Source organism: Acanthaster planci, linkage group LG04 (assembly GCF_054643075.1).
Source record: "Acanthaster planci isolate LZ-2023a linkage group LG04, COTS_SCS, whole genome shotgun sequence".
NCBI lineage: Eukaryota > Metazoa > Echinodermata > Asteroidea > Valvatida > Acanthasteridae > Acanthaster > Acanthaster planci.
In genome coordinates, this window is record NC_141780.1 from 16850367 (window position 1) to 16870700 (window position 20334).

Consider the following 20334-nt stretch of genomic DNA (forward strand, 5'->3'; position numbering starts at 1 on the left):
TATCGTAGTATTCGAAGAAGAGAATCGTTAAAATAAAGAGCTTGCTTACCGTGGGGACTCCCCGTGTGTTCGAATAATATTCCTCACACCATGCTCACACTGTGCCCAGCTCAGCGCGGTATGCAAAACGTGGAAATACCTGTGAAAAACACTCTCGTAAGTTGTCTGTTGTTAACTGAGTACCATATTCATTCTGATCAAAGTTGTCAACGTGGAAAAGTAAGAATGCCTGAATGTACATGTATCTCGTTTGCAGATTAAAGAACTAGAACAGTTTTTAGTGTATGACGTGAAAAGTCTCCGTTCATGGTGGTACATGTACACTCACAATTTTCACCCTTTTCAGTTTTGGTGGCCTCAGTGTGGACCTGGATGTAATACATCAAATTACCTGTGTTGATCCGATTTTTGGGTTCCATTTTAGGGCCTAGGGCCTCGGTTTTTAGTGATGTGAAAATTATTCTGTGAATTTATTTGAAGTTTAAAATATCCCACATATCTGTCGATTTTTTGGTAGTTGCAGTAGCAACTTGTGTATACATGTACGTGTAGACATGGTAGACCTAGGCTTTCGTTTTTTACATATCAGCAAAATATTGCAGGACAAAAATGAACTTGTATAATTGCATTGATTAAAATAAACAAGTTTTGTAAAAGCCCAAACACTAACAGTTCAAAATAAAGAGCAAAACTGTTTATTGTTTATGATCAAACAGCCTTGGCGTGTTTAGTGACTTTTACTTTTGTATCTGTAATTAATAATAATTATTGTAATTCCCTTCTCTCCTGAGATCAGGGGGCTAAAATTGTCCAGAAATTTTCTTTGCAGGAACCAGGCCACAATGTTTAGTGCAGTATTTGGGACAGTGAAATCACTACTCCTTACAGCAACCAGCAAGCAGGAAAATTCAAGCCAATCTACTGAAAATAAGGACTGGAAACCTCAAGAAGATTGTGCAAAATATGCTAAAAAGTGTCCTTATGAGGGACTTGAGTATGGTCAGTTTATTGACAGTTTACACAAGGAAGATGATGCCAAAGAAAAATCTTCATTCAGGGGCAAAGTGACAGATCTCCTGTATGGCTACGGCCTGATCGACAGCAATGTCTACTTTACCTATAACTGCATGGTTGGAGGTCAGCGTCCTCTCGTTGGGGATTCTGTGGATGTAGTCGCTGTCCGTGACCATGGCATGGGTGGCTGGAAAGCCACCAGGGTGAACTTGTGTGAAGATTGGGACAGAGATGATCAAGCATACCGACAGAATCCTGAAACGGGCACTCTAATTGGAACGATTACCAAAGTAGCCCAAGATTCGGGGTTCATCAACGAGACAGTGCCTTTTGACCAGGACTCGCTGGTCTTTGGCTACAAACCCTGCCGTGGTGATTGGATCCAGGGTGACCTGACCTGTGACCCTTCCACCGACAGAACTCAGGCACGCAACGTGAGACCCCTGCGTGAGCAGAAATTCTCGGGGTCAGTAACCCACTTGTTCCCGGGCTACGGTCACGTGAATGGAAGGATCTACTTCACGTTTCGGGTCTGTGAGGGAGGATGGAGACCAAGGAAGGGAGATCCTGTAGAAGGAAGAATGATTGAATCCAAACAGAGTAAAGGCAACTGGAGGGCAGTGACAATGAAACCGGACACAAGAAGTGACAGACTTAGGTAATCATCACCATCTCCACAAACTTGCGCAAAGCACTGTTTGGGTACACTTCATTAAAAGTATAAATTTGGTCATTTTGCTTCACAAACTGACATGAAGGTACATAGTCTTGGCATGCTGACAAGCAATGTAAACAGTTGGGTTTTACATACTAAACACACCAGCATGCTATGGATATATGTACAATTCAGAAAAATGTACCCGTGTAGAGTTTGACACAAATTCATTCCATCTGTACATGTATATGTTTAAAAGTATAGTAGTTATTACATGTAACTGAAGCCCTTTCTGAGTTTAGAAGTTCAGAAAAGTTTCAATTCCCGAAAACAAAATTGTCTCGAGAATAGATGCAGTGCTTGTTAGGTCAGTACTTTCAATGTTTATTAAGAATGTCCCAGTTGAATTCACACACGCATCGCATCTACACTTGTACGTTTCATTTGGCAAACAAAGGGTTATACTTTTCGTATTAACCCTAACCCCCTATCCTAACCCTAACCTTCCCCATTCACACAAAGTTAAACACACATGTGGGACTTTGTGCACAGAGGCTGTTGGACTTAGTTTTTCCATTGCAAAAGCCAGCTGTTATGGGCCTACCAGACCTATCCCCACAGAATTCAACACTTTACTACTGTTTAGTTCTGTGTGGTTGGGGATGGTTGGGGTTAAAGGATTCAAAAAGTACATTTACCCACACCAATGTGTCAGCATGTACATGTACAGTCACTCAGAAGAAAAGTTAAACTTTAAGGTACAGGTGATTTGAATCACAAGGAATCAAGACATCTGTAACAAGGCAGTCATGAGAAAGTTACAACTCCAGATGATTCAAGTGTAGTGTGCATTAACTGCGATAGCCAACACCATTCTCTGACTACATCTGTTCATCATCAGAGCAGAAAGTACTAGAGAACTCATTCTGGACTTGTGATGTTAATTTTAATATCTAGTAAGTTGGAGACTCGGGATTCTCCGTTTGCCAAGTGCTTGAAGGAAGATTTCAAGAGAAATAAAGGCGGCATCACAATAATAGACGGCGATCTCGGTTTGTGTCTCATGGGAAGTAGCAAGAGCACAACAGTGTGCATCAGGTAAGAGGCAGCCTTGGTGTCAGATACATAGAGCAGCGGATGTGGAATACCCTCCACCCCGACAAGGAAAGAATATTGCTTAAAACAAAAAGGGATGTCCTTTTGTGGTGATCATGTTCATTTTTCAAGATGGTTACCACCTGTTGGCCATGTGTTCTAATTTGGCAATTGGTTATCAACAGCCCTAGACTTAATACAGATTGTAAGTTGATATCTATGTTTTTGCTCTTTTCAAGCTTTTATCCTGCCATTGGTGTTTCAGTTTCATTTTAAGAACATGGAGATAGACTTTGTAAAGGAAGTGATATGGAACCATTTGAATAATATGATTTCATGTGTTGTATTGTACTGGAAATGAAATGTTTAATAGCCAATCTATATTAACCATGTCTACCACATTTCAATGCCTGGTTCTGGTGGATTTAGTTCTGTGGGGTCCAGTCATCATAACTCTGAAGTTTGTCAGTCGGGATTTTTAAGTAGTACCATTCCATTGAATATATATTGACTACATTGTTGGAATGTTGGATTTGGACAGATAAAGTTGTTTGGGTCCAAAATGCTGACTAATTTCTCCACTCTTTGTGTGAACAGGAATGTTGGTGGTGAAGCTCATATTCTGACAGGTTACAGTGTTGTTTGTCCGACCGGTGATGTGTCTGTCAAGTTCAGTGCTGTATCTACAACAGAGAGGCAACCAAACCAAGCATCTTCTCCGTCCTCACTAGTGCCCAAAGAGACCTTTGACAACACACTACCTATAGCATTGCCTACTCTGACTGCTATGTTTGTAACACTGACTGTTGCAGCAAAGTAAGTTTAGCTTTTGGTCACTTGATTTCAGCTTCGACAGATCATTTGTCAATGTTAAAAGTGGTACATTTTTGTCACGGTACATACATGTAGGTAATTTCAGAAATGGTCATTAGGAACAGGGGTGTGATGTTTCAGGAGTTTTCTGAATTTCTGGATGTTGAACCAGAGGTTCTCGATGCTGCTGCCCTGTACTTTTGTGAAAAAAATATAAGATCTGTCACATAAATGTATCTGTAATCATAACCATTAGGAAAAGAAGTCTTGCTTTGTTACCTGATGAATGCCCTGATAAGTCAGGGTTTGATTGTTGCTGGATATTTTGTGGTTTTTCTCTTCATGCTCTGATCTCCAATTAGGCAGGTGTTGATGTCATCACAACTCAATACAAGCCAAATACAAGTCGCCCAGTGTCAAGTTATGTCACAAGCCATTCCAATAAGTTGCAACAAAAGGATATTTATGCATGACATAATTAAGCCCACAGAGCATGTCTTGTTGTTTTACCCAATCAAGACAACTAGGGAAGTGTCTGTGTCAAGTCACCTACCACTTCAACAGCTTCAGCATCAGCCGGCTGCACACACTGAATGTTCAGGACCAACAGGTGATGGAGCTGGTCCCTGAAGGGTATGCCTCAGGGGGCAATGGGTCAGCTAGGAGCAAGGCCCAAAAAAGGATGACAGGGACCAGGGAGGCGGAGTTTGGTGGATGCATGTTCCCTGGTGTGAGACCCACACGGTAAGAAAGCTGGACTCTCCCGCTAAGCATACATCATTCGGCTACAACTATACGTAATAATAACATGTGTGTCTGTGAGAGCCACTAGTTGCAGCTGCAACCATTTTACATAGATGTACCTGTTGCTGTAAGCCATAGCCAAATAATTTAGATGCCACATCACTTACAGTTGACTTAGTGGACTCTACATGTGTAAGGAGCACAAGCCCAAGGAGAAAACTGCATAATTGGCTGCCTGCTAGAATTAATTGAAGTCATCACAGGTTTATCACAACTCTCAACCATAGATTGTCCAGTCTAAAGTCACAACATGTTCAAATAAACTTTTGGTGCTCATGGTGATCCAGCTCTTAATTAATAGACTTTTTAATTCAGCTTGTGACTGATTGATTGCTGTAACCTTCAGTAACTAGTGACAAGACCAAACATAGCTTTCTGGCATTGATAAATAAAGTCTGATTTTGTCAAACTGTAATGTCTTGTGGTTGTTAATAGTCATCCTCATTAGTCATGAAAGCAGTACACATTTATTATATTCTGAAACCATTTTGGGGGTTACTTTTAGGAATTTTGATGTCAACGTTCCAGTGAAGTTACCCCAGTACCCGGTTCCTAGAGATATGAGGAGGTGTGTTTTAGAGGAAGGGGATTTAGTCAGTGTGTGTCCTCAGCTCATGGAGGTGAGTGGTAATGTGGTTTCGTTAGTAACCATTGCTCATATTACCCTCGTCATTTATTTGTTTGAATGAAACCAAGGATTCTCTAAGACAGCTTACAGCAATGTATAGCTTGTAAGTCTGTGGAAACCTGCAGAGAGAAGACACTGAAGAATGTTGCAGGTGGGAGAGCCCTTGTAGAATCAGGCAGGGCTCTTGTATTGAGAGATTTCACACTCAAGTTAGAGGTTAGAGGCATCTGTTGTGTTGTTTTATTGCACTGAGGCCGAAACAGAAAAACAATAAATTTTGTTCACCTCAAATAATGAGAAGATTCAGATAGTTTTTATTTGCTGTGAATGAGAGAGATTCTCTAGAAGAATTTTGTTGGCATTGTGAATGGTAGAAGGTTTGCAGTGATACCCCTTGATCAATATTTCCATTGATGTATGGCTTAGAAAAGGACCGTTCTGCAGGAATAACTGGTTAACTCAGTCCAGAAATGAATGAGACCATTTGAATGATAGTGTATACATTTGCTTTTGTGTTGTTTGTGTAGTCTCTTAGTTTGGAAAACTTCAGTCGCCGTTTTTCAGCTCTGTTGCATCTGGAGGAGATCGAGATGGACGAAGGCATGAGAGAGTTCGACATGGATAGGGTAAGAGAGAGAGAGTGCTGCTGCAGGGGGTCAAAATGGGGAAATATGACCCCTGGCACTTGACCCCTGAAGACTGACACCCACAATGAATATGAACAATTTCAGCAAGAAGAAATGAGCAACTTGAAATCAGTGGTATGAGGGAAGAACTTTGTTTGACTAAGGATCAATACGATCTTCTGTCACACCTGTTGTCAAAATTGCTTGTTTTGATTTTGGTGTCTTCTGGATGGGATTGGCTCAAAGACCCAACCTGTTTATGGTTTCTTTCATTTGTGACGGTAATGACATAGGCGAGCATGAGACCGCGTGGCGAGTTTCTCTCCCTGGAAGTACCTGGACTAGCCGAAGGTCGACCCTCCGTCCTTATTGGAGACAAGATTATTGTGATGCACCCAAACAGTGTTCGTTATGAAGGCTACATTCATGAAGTAAGGACCGATTTGTCACTAATCTCAATAAGTTGATTTTTCCTCTTAGCTCTAAGTGGGCAATTTCATGTACAATTCTTCGACAATTTTAAGCTGTGTAATTATATCCGGTGTTCGTGTATGCCACATTCAGATAATTTTTACCAGAGGAAATGTACATAATGAGAAAAGCTTCTGGGGAGAAAAGATGTAAAGAACCACACTTATTATGTGATAACACCTGTTATCATTGTATTGTGTGTACATTTTTGGCAGGTTTTTTTTCAGTGCAAATGCAACTTGGATTTTGCAATCAAATGCAGAATGATTTTGCTCAATGTCTCGATGTTCAGGTTCTGGGTGAAGCTGTACTCCTCAAGTTTCATCCTTCCTTCCATGAGCTGTACCAGGCAGAGGAATGCAGTGTCATGTTCACGTACTCAAGGTAGGCAGTTTATGGCAACATGATGACAACAGATCAGACTTGGAGTAGAACACACAGCGTATAGCATAACAGCATGCACGGTTGTTTACTATATGAAATTTGCTCCAATGTGGCAAAAGAGTTCTACATACAGACACTTGATGCAAAAGCTGAGGATTATGAGGTTGAATTCTCAAATTTCAATCTGATTTTGTTTAACACAGCGCAGTCTTTAGTTTGCGATATAATCTTATCTACACTAAATTTTCCCTGTTGATAATAGTCATTTGTCAAGAGGCCTAGATAAGGGTGGAAATCCAATTTTGTGATTAAGTGATGTTACAATTGCATTGTCTTTGCAGAACTTCATTGAGAAGGTGCCATCAAGCTTGTGAATTTGCCAAAAACCTGGGCAGTCAAGGTGCAGAGCTTTTTCTTCTTTGTCGCTTGTATTCAAAATCAGATTTTGATCAAAATTTTCAAATCGAAGAAAACTTGCACTTAGGTATTTAACATCTAATCACGAGTGGACCAATTTAGGTTTCAAAGACATTGGATAATTCTCAGACGAGGCAGTATTTACAGTCTATATCAAAGGCAAGTGTTGATGTCTCAGTTTCTAAAAAATTGCCAACATTTTCTCTGTAAAGTTGTTTGACATTCCCTGGTTAGTTTATGAGAAGACATTGAGTTATTGAATGTAACATCCTCATTTGAAACTTCCTGTTTGCACGTACAGTGTTATTCCCCACCAAAGTTGAAGCCAAGCCACCACAAGTTAGTGTCGCCTTCCGGTCGCGTGTCACTTCCTCTGTCACTAAACTGATATGTCACAAGCCAAGATCTATCATCAAGTTACCAACTTCCCAGAAAGTGGAGACGTCAACCAGGTCTCCAAGAAATAATGGCCAATGGAAAAAGGAGACACCACCAAGATTTACCAAAGGAAAAGGTAAACTGAATTTTAAAACTGTCAAAAGTATTGGAGTTCTCTCTACTGAGTCGTGCAAAAGTCACCGAAGAAGAGAAGTTTATGTGGTTTTTTAAAGTCAAGTTGGTATTTAGCCAGTTCCTGAAAATTTCAAATTCCCAACTGGCCTAGATGTTTGTAATGTAGCAGACTTTGTGTCTTTTGATAGCTTCCAACACCAGCCCTGAATCTGACGATGCCAAGTTTGTGACGCCGAGGATACAAGATGTGAAAATATCGCACATTGCCGGAAATGGCCAGAAGATGGCAGAGTTTATCAACCCTCGTCTGAATGCTCGCCAGCAGTCGGCAGTCACCAGAGTCCTCCAAGGAGAAGGCAGGCCCTTACCTTACATCATCTTCGGACCGCCGGGTACATATACAGTCTTAGTCCTCACATGCTGATTCCAACTTGAAAAAAGTTTCTAATCCATGCTTTGCTGCACTTTTCCCCCAAAATGGGAGCGTCTGTGCAGGATAAGGGTTAGACCTGAGGCTTGCATGTATTTTGGTAAATCACAACTCCGTCCTAGTCAAAGAAGCCAGACACTTAAATATAACCTATATGCAATCATGGTACCACTAGAGTAATAGTCGTGGGATGCGTCCATGCCAGAATGCCATCTGAGCTGTTCATTTTTACATCATCACGAACAGTGTTTGCTCTAGTTGCTGATTTAGTGTTATATGATTGTAATTTAGTTGGTAAGTTTTCCGTTGTTATTTGTGATTTGTATCTTTTCCTATGTTGAAATCCAGGCACTGGGAAGACAGTGACGATAGTGGAAGCGATACTACAGGTCCTCATTCACTTGCCCTCTAGCCGTATCTTAGCCTGTACTCCCTCAAATAGCGCTGCAGACCTATTGGTAGGTGCTAACCAAAGGCTAGAAAAGCAGATGAAACCTTTGGCTTAAAGGTTGTCTTTGAGAGTCTCCTCTGTCTTGCTAAATTATCAGTTATGTCAATAATTAACACTGAATCCTTACAACTAGTAGTTATTTCTGAATCAAAAAGCTTTGTGCCTAAACATGTGTTCTCCAATTTTTGTGTTCTGAATTTCTGAGCAAGTAATGAATGATGTAACTGCATATTTTTTATTTCAGACTGAGCGACTTCACAACAGCGGCAAGGTAAATCCTGGCGATATGGTCAGACTCAATGCTTTCCATCGATCAGAAGAGGTAAGATTTTGGATTTCTGCATGGACCTGGTGATCCCGGGTGTCATAAATGGGGGGCAGGGCACTTGATTAAGGGGTGGTGGGATGTTAGGGAAGAGGTGAACCTTCGGCATATGGTCAGAAAATTCCCCATAGATCAGAAGAGGTGTGATTGTTGTTCACTGCTCTGATTGAATTCTGGATGTAATGAAGGAAATTTGATACAGGGTGAAATAGGAGGAAGTGATAATTGAGTAAGGGGATGTATTTTATCTAGCAACACCGCCCTCTTGGGAGAGCTGACTGTGTGAGTAATTACATTCTTGTGTCATTCTTGGTTTGTGCATGCTACTTGTCATAGCTACTGTGGGAAACAAACCTACTTTGTAGGAACACACCAAAGTCCCCACAATTTGATTTAAATTTTATTGTCAAATGAAATCTCTGCAATCTCTACAACTATCTAGTGCAGAGTACATGCAATTAATTTACTGATTTGCACAAACCTGTGGGGTCTGTGTTTGGGCACAGTATGGGCTTCTCCCTTTGTCACTTCTAAGGAAGGTACGTGTAGTTACAGGACCCAGATATCAAGATGTCAGCCTAACAATAGATGCAATGACTGCTCTCGTGCAGAATATTCCACAATGCATCAGGCCCTACAGCAAGGATGGCGAGAACCTGGCGGTCATCTCCCACCAACGCATCATCGTCTGCACCTGCATCACGGCGGGAAGCCTGTACCAGCTGGGCCTGAAGTCGGGCCACTTCTCCCACGTGTTTGTGGACGAAGCTGGCCAGGCCACCGAACCGGAGTGCCTCATACCAGTGGGGCTGTCCATCGGGTCAGAAGGACAGGTAACTCATCCGAGGATCCTTGTCTGAAAAGTAGCATTTAAGTACATTAAAGTCATTTGTAGCACAATTTCGCTGAAACAAGTCACGTTACAGTATGTAAGTGATAAATATTTATGAGCGGGTAGAGTTTAGAATAATTTTATGAGGGGACAGATGGAATGTTCCATTCCACAAGGCGAAGCCAAGTGGAATGGAGCTTTGATTTGTCACCGAATGGAACACAGTATTCTGTTTGTGAAGACAGCCCCTGTGCCTACTATACACATGCAGTGCAATGTTCCCTTAAATGATGAATGTCAAATGGATAATGATAGAATGAATAATTCAGTGAATATGATTGCCAATCGACCAATCGCATAATGAGGATTTACTCAGGTGTTGCACAATTGTTATATTTCACTGTACGACAAGCCAAAACACAGACCTCAAGGACAGCTTTATTATTGCCGATTTTACAAGTTTAATACATCTTTCAATCAGACTGCCCTTCACTTTACATCAGTGCCTGACTTTACCCTTCCAGACCTGTTCAGTCCTGTTCCATCTTTTCATTCCTCCTGCCAATCCCTCCTCACCCCATCCAAATCAAAAGCTGATTTTTTTTTTCCTGTCTCATTCCAGATAATCCTTGCCGGTGACCCAATGCAGCTTGGCCCTGTCTTGAGCAGTCACCCTGCTAAGCGCCATGGACTTGGCCAATCCTATCTTGAGAGACTCATCTTGAGGAAAGTCTACAGGAGAGATGCTGATAAGTACAGAGACCATGGATGTTACGATCCACTACTGGTAGGTTTTTAGGTGATATGATATTAACAGTGTGGTGATATGACATATTGACAATAATGTAACAGTGACGTTTATGTAACAAGAGACTTTATTTAACTAAAAGTAATTGTTCTGATTAGAAAAGACTTTATTAAACTATAAAAGTAATTGTTCTGATAGGTAGAGATATTGGCTTCTGGGGCACGCTACCTGCACGTAGATCTAAGTGACAATTTGCACAGTTGACAACAGCAATGACAATAGCAATATAGGTGACAGTGACCATGACAGTGAGTGTAATGACCCGTACGCAGTGAGGTGTCATCTGCTGTCAGATAGGGCAAGCACTCACCCCGTGAATGAATAGGTAATGAAATTTTTAGGTATGGTCATTTTACTCCAGGTCACCAAATTGGTGGAGAACTATCGATCCCACCCAGTCCTGCTCAAGTTGTCATCAAAGCTGTTCTATGACAATGAGTTACTACCCAGGGCAGACCCCAAACTGACCCATAGTCTGACTGCATGGGAGAAACTGCCAAACACAAATGGCGATTGCCCGCTACTGTTCCACGGAGTTTTGGTAAGCACGAATTGGTTTGCTGATTGATAGGTACCCATTGCGTAGTAGGCAAGATGGTTGTCAACGTAACAAATAAATGTGAAACTATAATACTCTGTTTCCCGGTGACATGGCATTGCGATGGTGGAGAATATTTAATAACGGTAGAAAAACAGTTGTACCTTTTCATTTCAAAGTGCAATTGAGATTTGCAATGGGCCCTTGTCTATATACACCCTATGGCAGTCTCGATGGTATATGAGCAGAGCTAATGTAGCATATCCTCCAGCACACTCATACAATTGCATTCTCTTGCCTGTACGCCCAGGGCGAGGACACCAGAGAGGGTAATAGCCCATCGTGGTTCAATCCCGTGGAGGTCGTGCAGGTCATCAGATACACTCAGATATTACTGAGCTCAACATCTCCAGTTATCAACACAGAAGACGTCGGCATCATCACGCCCTACAGGAAACAGGTCCGTGGAGGTGTAACGATACATTTCATGATATGCATGATATGATAGGCATCACAAACGTGAAGTCATGATTGGGTAATCGGCATGATATGTACCGTGACCTTGACAAGCAGGTTGCTGTTAAGACGGCTGTTTGACATGTGTGTCCATGCCTTTTGTATATGTGCTCATAAATGATTCATATTTTTGGTGAATGTTTTCCTTTACTTGTTCTTTAGTTGTAGAGAAAAACACTCGATATTTCACATATTTTGTGGCGACCGAAACTGTCATGGAGACAGAAATATCCCCTCAACTCGCTCCATATTTGCCTAACAAAAGAAATTGTCCCTCAAGGCCTACCCATCATATACCCATCAATATTCATGTTTGAGGCACAATATTAAATGGTAATTTTTTTATTAAACGAGATGTGCACACAAATTTGGACTAGTGTTACTTGAAATCATCGTCGTTCTTAGCCAATTGTCACAATCCTTTGTGATGCTATAAAGTGGTGTCATCATGACTATCTATACATCGACGTATCATTACACCCCACAAGTCAGATCAAAAGATTATTGCCAAAGTTCTCTTCAATGTGTCAGCCTCAAGGCAGAATGGCTCTACAGGTGCCGAGTGTATCCAATAAAAAGAGCAAATTTGTCAGTTTTTGTAGGTCTGTAGTGTAGAAGTCTGCTTACAGTTGTTTTGTTTTACCATCAGGTGGAGAAGATAAGGCTTTTACTGGCCAGCCTAGGTGTCGACGGTATCAAGGTGGGATCTGTCGAAGAATTCCAAGGCCAAGAGAGGGTTGCCATGATTATCTCCACGGTAACCACTCAAAATTTGCTTCAGATTTGGTTCATGGAGTCAAGCATGCATCAGAGCTTTTCACCCTCGGCTGACATTTTGTTTTCCAGATGTATTAAACGTATTGTAAAATTCACAAAACCTTATCAGTGTCATTCCAACCTTACACAAACTGGAAACCTTACTTTTAACAGCTGTTCACCATTTTGCTGTATGTCCTCATACACAGATGTCTATGTACTTGCTAGATATTAGCAATACGAAATTAAAAACTCTCATTTTTATATCTTTGTTAGGTTCGTTCCAGTGAAAACCTATTGACCTTTGACCTGCGGCACCATCTTGGTTTCCTTAGCAACCCCAAGAGGTTCAATGTGTCCATTACCCGAGCCCAGGCACTGATGATTATCGTGGGCAATCCTCACCTGCTGGCAAAGGTGAGTTTGTCGTCGGTGAAGTTGAAACGGGACCCCAGTGTTGTGTCCTCACAAGACCTCACAGTTCAAGAACAAGTTTACAGTCTCACGTCACAAGCTACTCAGATGAGCTCCGGGAGACAAATGCATTCATCTGTCATTGCTCATCCACTTGTTGGAAGCGACCAGACCTGAGATGTGACATGTGTTTTAACTTTTTGATTTGACTTGAGACAGACCTCTGATGACTCAGAGTACAGCTTCCTGGGGATACTTCACAAAACAGACATTAGAACTGGATGCTCCCAGAGACTATTGCAAAACATGCCTTGCTCAGAAGTACTGCCTGCTCTAAACACCTGTGTCTTTATGAACAGCGTCTAGGCACATCTTGGGGTTTCCGTAATTTGAATTTTTATCCTTGTAGCTCTGGAGTGGCTCATGCTAGTTGGGAAAAGATATCTTGCTTCATGCTTTATTACTATTAAGGATCACATATGAATATTTACTCCTAAGTCTTGTCTCTTTTTCTGATGTCGTACACACTGTATTTCCTAAAATGCCAAATGGATAAAGAGTCATACTGCTATACAAATCGAAGTCTGAGCTGAATTGCGAAAGTAGAGCTCATGGTGTACCTATTAGGGATGAAATGCAAGGAGTCATCTCAAATATCATCCGGGATAAGTTTGGGGGGAGGTGGGAAATTGTGGGCAGAGTGAGTCCTCAACCTGAAATTTCCCTGCAACAAGCTGTACATTAATTGAGGAGAAGTCGTGGGCAAATCTGCATGCAGGTCACTTACCAGAGAGCTTGTAATAGGTGGTCAGAATAAGAGGTTTGCAGTATGCAGAGACTGACGTTGGATTACTCAACACACTGCTTTTTTCTTTTCGGTGTTGAAGACTGAATCAGATGGTTGGTTGGAAATAAAATTCTACAGACTAGTTCCCTCTGAATTTGCTTCACTCACTCGTTAAATGTACAAGTTTTGTTGCCTCTGCCCTGTACCTTGTATCCATTCAGTTCTGAATTCAATACTGGAAGCCATTTGTAGATCAAATTGCAAGCTTTCAAAATATGCTTTATCACCAGATTAAATGCAAACAAAGGTATATTTGCCTGAAGTAAAACCATAGCTTTTCAGCCGGGGAAAAAGCATAAAGAAGCGTTGTATATAGTCAAAGTACATTTATTCAAAGTTTCAAAAAGCTCTGAATTAGGAGTTAGCAAGGCAGTCCTTTGCCTGTGGCTTTTCTGTCACCAAACCACAGGTGTCCTTGAGTGGCCTGCTTGGCCCAAACCCCAATTGGGGGAGGGGGAGAACGTGTATACAAATACTGGTAACGTCATTCTGGGAAATTTGAGGGGAAGCTTTTCAGGAGCCTTCAACATTCACACTCTTCCACAGTTTGTCCTCGACTTTCCCCGGACGAGATTTGAGATGACTCCTAAGTATGCCTCTGTTTTCTAAATAGGATCAGCATTGGCGAGCTCTGATTCGATACTGCCTGGAGTGCGGTGCCTACACCGGTTGCCAACCGCCTGCTCTTCCACCTGAGGAGGACGATAATGAGGAATTACTGGATGGGGGTCAGGAACCTGATGCATTGCTACTGTGGCAACAAGAATCAAAGATGGATGTTGGGGCTCACTCATCAAAGGATCTTGAGAGCCAACCCAGTGAGGAATTAGCATCACAACCAGGCAGTGGTGTTACTGAACAAGGAGAAACTACAGAACAAGGAGAAGACAAGTGCAGTGAAATTGGTCAGACACCAAATGGAGCGGTCGCAACACAACATCTGGGTATGGATTCCAGCCATCCAGTGGGGGAAACTTCTGCGCGAAAGGACAAAGCAGGTTATCAGAGTGATATCGAGGTCAATACAAACTGTCTAAAGCCAAAAGTTCAGTTTGAAGTCCCGAATATGAACCACTTGGCCGCTCAGGATTCATCCGACAGTCGACCTTTTGAGACAAGTACACCAAATGAGAGTGAGAAGACACTGTACACCTCCAAGCCCAGCCAACAAGAGAAACCTGGATTGTGCTCAGCGGTCGAGAAGCCTTGCAAAGTATCCCATCTTGCTGATCTAACCAATAAAAGAGTGTCGTCAGTTTCCACTGAAAATCCTTCAAACGGTCTGCAAAGTGAAAGTTTTAACACCAATCCATCAGTGGAACTCAGCTCAGTTGAGCAACTTACAGATGAATCCCCAAGCGTGCCATCTAATAAAACAAATGATGGTACGGTGCCAACACTTTATCCCACCAGTCACAGAAGAGAAGTTCATGAGAAGCTATCCTTAGAGCAGAATGTTCCCATTGGTAACAGTGAATTTGTTCCTGGGGATAGAATCTCAGATGCCAAGGGTTCTTCCACACATTCACTTTCTCAAAGCTACATACAAGTAGATAAGAAACCAAGAGTACACTCATCCTTTTCAGTCTCGTGTTCAGATCTAGAGGATCCTAAAGGATTTACAGAGTTTCTCGATGACAGTGACCTGAACCAGCTTAAACCCTTGTCAAAAGTTCAAGTCCTGCAAGGTCAGAAAATCCCTGCCCGTCAGAGTATTTTACGAATTCATCAGGACAGGCACTTAGAACCAACTCAAGGACTGCGTAGAGTGGAAAAATCAGAGATACATCAAGAAGATGGTGTTGAGGTGGTGTTGTCAAGTGGCACGTTCTCTGATCCAGAGGTCTGTGATTTTGATAAACCACTTACTCAAACCAACACCATCCCATCAACTAAAGAACCACTGTGCATCAGAGACAGTGTAAGCTTATCCAGTGCCAAGAACCAGCCATCATTGATGGAGAGAGAGCAGCTTGGCATTTCACTTATACCCATTCCAAATGATTGTGCCCAAAAGACAATTGCTTCACTGGGATCCAAGATAACATCTGATTTGGATTCCATCCAAATATGTGATGAAGGGGAGGACCCAGAAATCTGGGATGAGGAGTACGACACAAAAAGAGTCTCTCATCAAATTCATGGTGCAGAGCATCAGCAAGATGAAGCTGCTGCCAGCTCTGAACAGCAGAGTGAGGACATCGAGAAGTGGGATGACTACTCCTGGGAGGTCCCACCTATGAGGGGCCTATCTTTCCAAGGTTGTCCTCCTTTGCAAGAACCTCAGCACACCTCTCTTAAAAACCATCTTTATCTCAAAGCTGCAACTTCCAGGCTACAGTCAAATTTAATGACACACAATCTTGGAAGTGAGACCTCGCTGGTAGACAATTCCACCCACCCCTGTCCAGCAGCAGAAACTCAGCTCGTAGAACCAGACCAAGACATGCCATCCCTTGAAGGCTGGCCTCAAGCGGGAATGGAGCACCAAGACAAGATGCTTAAAAATACTAACATTCCAACCATGCAGCGAACAACAGGAACTCATCAATATCAACACAATGAAGTTATCAATGGACATGCACAGAGACAGACAGAATACTGTTCAACTCAAAGGATGTCTCATTCTTGTGAGCCTGTTGGTGGACCTAGTGGTACGTCTCCAAGTCCTTTTCCCTTTGGCTTGGGGAGGGGCAGAGGGATGCTTTCTGAAAAACTGAGACAAGCTGCACAATCCAAAAAACCTGGAGGCAAATCCAGTCCATTCAAGAACCCCTGGAAGGTCAGTGCTCCAACTTACAGCAACAGTCCACACAAGGTGAGTTCCCAGCAACAGATACAAATACATCATCAGACCTGTGACACAAGCCCTGACGTCATCCAAGGAAGACAACCCGAACATCGAGGGAGGATATCTCCAAGAACTGGCGAGAACACGAAGCACCAGACCACCCCGGGCAGTCCGCAACAGGATGCACATGTGAACACAAACCACAACCCTGAGGAGAACAGTTACAAAGTTGGTGAAGCTGAATCTGACAAGTCTGGTAACCAAGAGGATTCAGATGATTGGAGCCAAGACAATCACCCTCCCTTCATCTACAGGAGACCCGTCAGCAGCCACCAGAAAGGCAGGAAATGGAAGTACATGTCACAGATGGGAAGCAACACCCCCAGATCTGATGCCAAAAGATACACAAAGGATGAGGATTTTATGGGTGATGCAAAGAACACTGTGAATGTCAGGAATCATGAACAGCACAAGGCTAACCTGTGCATGAGGACAGATCCTAGGTGGACAGGGGCTTATCCCGTCGCTCAAGGTCCAGAAATGCTAGAGGAGTACGATGTCATCATTGAGAGCAATGGTGACGACAGCAGTGATTGTGCCAACACACCCCAATGCGTAGTTCACCCATAGGCTGTGGCGCTACACTATAACCTTTGTTCATCAGATTCATAAAACTACATGTACAGTAAAATGGATTTAACCGAACATTTCCAACCGAATTTTGCTTGAGGTAGGTTACTACGGTACATTGCTTTGAGAATGTTTTGAGCTTTAATTTTTACTTCCAATTTGCTTTCTTGTTTTTACTGAGGAAAAGACTTCCTGATTTCAGGCAGAAGTTCGATTTCTTGTTTGTAAAAACCTTTTGTGGTTCTTTCATGTCACTTTTAAGAGTTCTTAGGTTTTTAGAGTCAGTGTTTGTCACCACAATGGCCACTATGCCATACTTGTTCATTTGTTAAGGATGAACAGGAGAGGATACTTGCCTTTTTTAACAGAAATATATATTGCTTTATTACCAATAATCTAAATTGGGTTGCCAAAAATGGGAAACCAAACTTGTTTTTGTGCCAAGTTTTAAGCAAAACTTTTAAGTAATGAAGAGTGATACTGAATACGTAAACGTTAAACACAGGGACAACCACAAATCCAAAAAAGCATTATGACAGAAACAAAATATTTTCATTTATACATTTCATAATTGAGGCTTCCTTTTCAACTTTTGAAAATGATGTCATTTTATTTGTTGGTTTCCAATTTTATTTCTTTGTTTTAACATTTCATTTTAAATAAATGCGCTCTGCCCAGAGCAATTTGTTTTCAATACAGGATCTGCATCATTTGAGCTGGAATTCTAAATTCCAGCACATTATGCTGTATCACATTATGCGTACACCACATTCCTTATCAGGGATGTGAGCCCAGTAAAAGCCTGATTTCTGGCACTTTTCAAAATTCAAATAATGCACCAAGAACCTTTGCCTGTACGTACACCTGACATTTCATAAAATACATTACTGATCCATGAACTTGATAAATTCATATCAACCACACGTTTCCTTTTCTAATATATAGAACAAAAACCGAGAAGACAAGATGCCCCCAAATTTCATGTTTTTCCACTTAAAGATGGTTGAACAGTTGCCACGAATACCAGCTACGCTTGCATCACAGTTCTGACCCCGTTGCCTGCATTCCTCTTTGTAACAAGTCGAGCATGATTGGATAGATAGGGGCAAACTCCTTTCCCTGTCTTGCTCGTACTGATTGTACATACGCCTCCAGGGTTCCCCTGTGGGTTAAGATCAAACCAAGATTCTGCAAAGAATATCCACTTTGGTTCCCTGTGTGCAACACAAGACCAAATTCAAACGAACACCGTCCATTATGTCTGTAATGCTCTGTAACCCTAACCTTTTAGGGTGTGTGAAAAATTGTTACGATAAATATCTATTAGTTTAGCTCTTCCTGCCAGTCAAAAGCTCATCCCATGGCAGGTATTAAACAGTTTAAAAAGCACTAGCTAATTGGGTGCCTACTCGTGCAGTATGTGCCTTACACACTCCAATCTCCATAGTAAGGAGACTGTTGATGACTACTTGTGAGAGAAACATACCATAACACTCTTCCTGAAGCATCAAACATCAGCTTCCCGAGTACTAAGTACACCACACATTATATTTCTAAATGCGTGTTCTAGATGTAAGCTGTATGCAAAAGGCTGGACAGTCATGCACGGAATAAACATCCTCCAACGCAACTGGTACCCTGCTACTGTTTCACACACACACACTCACCTGATGAGCGCCAGCCTTTCCTTCTCAGACGTGTGTTCACTCAGCCACTGGGAATAACGCGCTGTCGACCAGCCAGCAACCTGAGGAGCATTGCCAAGGCGTTCATTCACACAACCCAAACAATTTTGCTTCATGCTTTTGAAGCAGAATTTCTATGCAAGACGACAGTACTTCACACAGTGTAAATGTTTGATACCATTCACCTCAAACTTCAAACTTTCACTTCCAAGAAAGTATTTTCTTAAGTTGATTTACCACTTTAAAACTTAGCTGTTGGGGCCCATACCCTTATCAGAAAAAAATCACATTGAACCTAATGTTGCTTTAATTTTACAAACAAAATTTTGATGCTTGTTTTTCCCAAAGTGAGAATTGCAAAATATCCCCACTTATTCAAAACTCCACTTGGTGGCTGCAATATTGGGAATCCTTCAGAGCAATTCAGAAATCTTGCTATCACTCAAACAAATGACGAGAAATATTTTTCTGACTGGAATTCTCACCTCATGGGGTGACTTGAGTTCCTGAGGGGCTCGGGCGAAGAGGAAGTGCAGCGCTGTGGAGTGCGGGATGATCTCTCCCATGGCAGGACTGTTGGCGATGTGCTCGGATGTCTGGAAGAGCAACGGCCTGAACGCTCGCAAGAGCTTGTAAGGACGGCCTAGATCTGAGACACGACGACACAGTGGCACCACCGCCAGCTCCATCTGATAAAAGTCACATGGGTGGACAGACTCAGTATGAATTATAACAGATGTAGCATTTCAAAATCACAGTGTTATGCACTTTTACGACACGGCAGTAATTGAGAAATGATGACCTAACCTTTAGGCTTTTAGATTAGGTAGTGTCAGAGCAGGTTTGGAATTTCTATCAAGATGTCCTGATCCTATTAACAAAACTTCCCATCCTGAATTTGAGTGAGTACGGCCTGGTGCCTTTCCCCTTCATCGTCGGTTTCACCGCAGGCTCGGCTATACGTTTTAAGTGCTCACAGCAACAAATAAAAAAACTTTCTGATGGCCACAAAGCAAATAATTTGGTGTTTGTGAGACATCGAGCCAGAGGATCGCAACTCAAGGAAATACATCTCTGGAGACGAGGCCTGAGGCTAAGGAAAACACTGAGATTTTGACAATATCTTTGGATTTGTGGTGTTCTCATAACGTTTGCTCACTCCGGCTTGTAACGCTATGGGAATGTACCGTGTTCCACAAACAACATACCAAAAGGAAGAAGACTTGCTGAGGATTTAAACGTTTCAGGAAATACCTGCCAAATCTCCCAAGGGTCACTTTTATTTCCTCGACACTTTTTGGCCAGATCTCGCCCGACTCACCTGAGCAAAGTCAGCGGCTAGTCTCATCTTCCCTCCCTCACCGAGGGGGCGGAGTAAGCTGGCGTGCCGGACAAACAACTCAATGGCTTCACAAGCCATTGGATGCACACTGAAGGGAGCATGAATGACCAAAGAAAAGTCTGTAAAAACCTTAAAACAAAATAACTTCCATAACAATTCTTAACAATTCCTTTACTGTATTTCCAATCCACATCGAATACTTTTTGATTGGAATCTGCGCTCCTCAAGTCCCATGAACATCTAAAGTAACAGGGCTTATTCATTCCATGGTGTAACTGAAATAAGCACACAAGTTAAATGGTATAGAAAAATATTTTGCTAAGACAGATACAGGGTACCAACCAAAGTACCTTGTGATCTGTACTGCTTGTAGCTGGTCCCCTGATAATTTATGCTTAGCCAGAACATTCACACAAATAAACATTATGTTCTCCTAAGTAGCTCAGTAACTGGGGGTCAGGCCCTGAACTGTATCGAATTTGTCACTGCAAAACCAGGTACTGGATTTTGAAGGACTTGGCAAAGTGGAGTAAATGTCGGTATCCTTAC

At 42.1% G+C, this 20334-nt stretch overlaps 2 protein-coding genes across 3 annotated transcripts in view; one reads left to right on the plus strand and one right to left on the minus strand.

Moving 5' to 3' along the window:
- Positions 1 to 44: 44 nt before the first annotated feature.
- On the plus strand, positions 45 to 17452 carry LOC110974032 (RNA helicase Mov10l1-like). 2 transcript variants are annotated; one of them, XM_022225337.2, is made up of 21 exons: positions 45 to 156; positions 830 to 1672; positions 2627 to 2767; positions 3362 to 3580; positions 4097 to 4321; positions 4887 to 5001; positions 5537 to 5635; positions 5929 to 6066; positions 6399 to 6490; positions 6832 to 6890; positions 7209 to 7421; positions 7609 to 7812; positions 8199 to 8308; positions 8546 to 8623; positions 9238 to 9459; positions 10081 to 10245; positions 10628 to 10807; positions 11115 to 11264; positions 11970 to 12077; positions 12353 to 12493; positions 13951 to 17452. In XM_022225337.2, exons 2-21 carry the CDS (start codon positions 843 to 845, stop codon positions 16756 to 16758), a joined length of 6297 nt encoding a protein of 2098 aa, XP_022081029.2. In that variant the 5' UTR covers positions 45 to 156; positions 830 to 842; the 3' UTR covers positions 16759 to 17452. The 2 variants fall into 2 exon arrangements, with proteins under 2 accessions (XP_022081029.2, XP_086991317.1); XM_087135191.1 differs by having other exon boundaries at positions 54 to 219.
- cog5 (component of oligomeric golgi complex 5) overlaps positions 17111 to 20334 on the minus strand; it is a 14195-nt gene continuing 10971 nt past the window's right edge. Inside the window, exons 17-20 of the mRNA XM_087135194.1 lie at positions 19765 to 19873; positions 18929 to 19132; positions 18426 to 18505; positions 17111 to 17920 (exon numbers count right to left, since the gene is read on the minus strand). Coding sequence (XP_086991320.1) covers positions 17797 to 17920; positions 18426 to 18505; positions 18929 to 19132; positions 19765 to 19873 — 517 coding nt within the window. The 3' untranslated portion in view covers positions 17111 to 17796. The remainder of the gene's footprint in view (positions 17921 to 18425; positions 18506 to 18928; positions 19133 to 19764; positions 19874 to 20334) is intronic.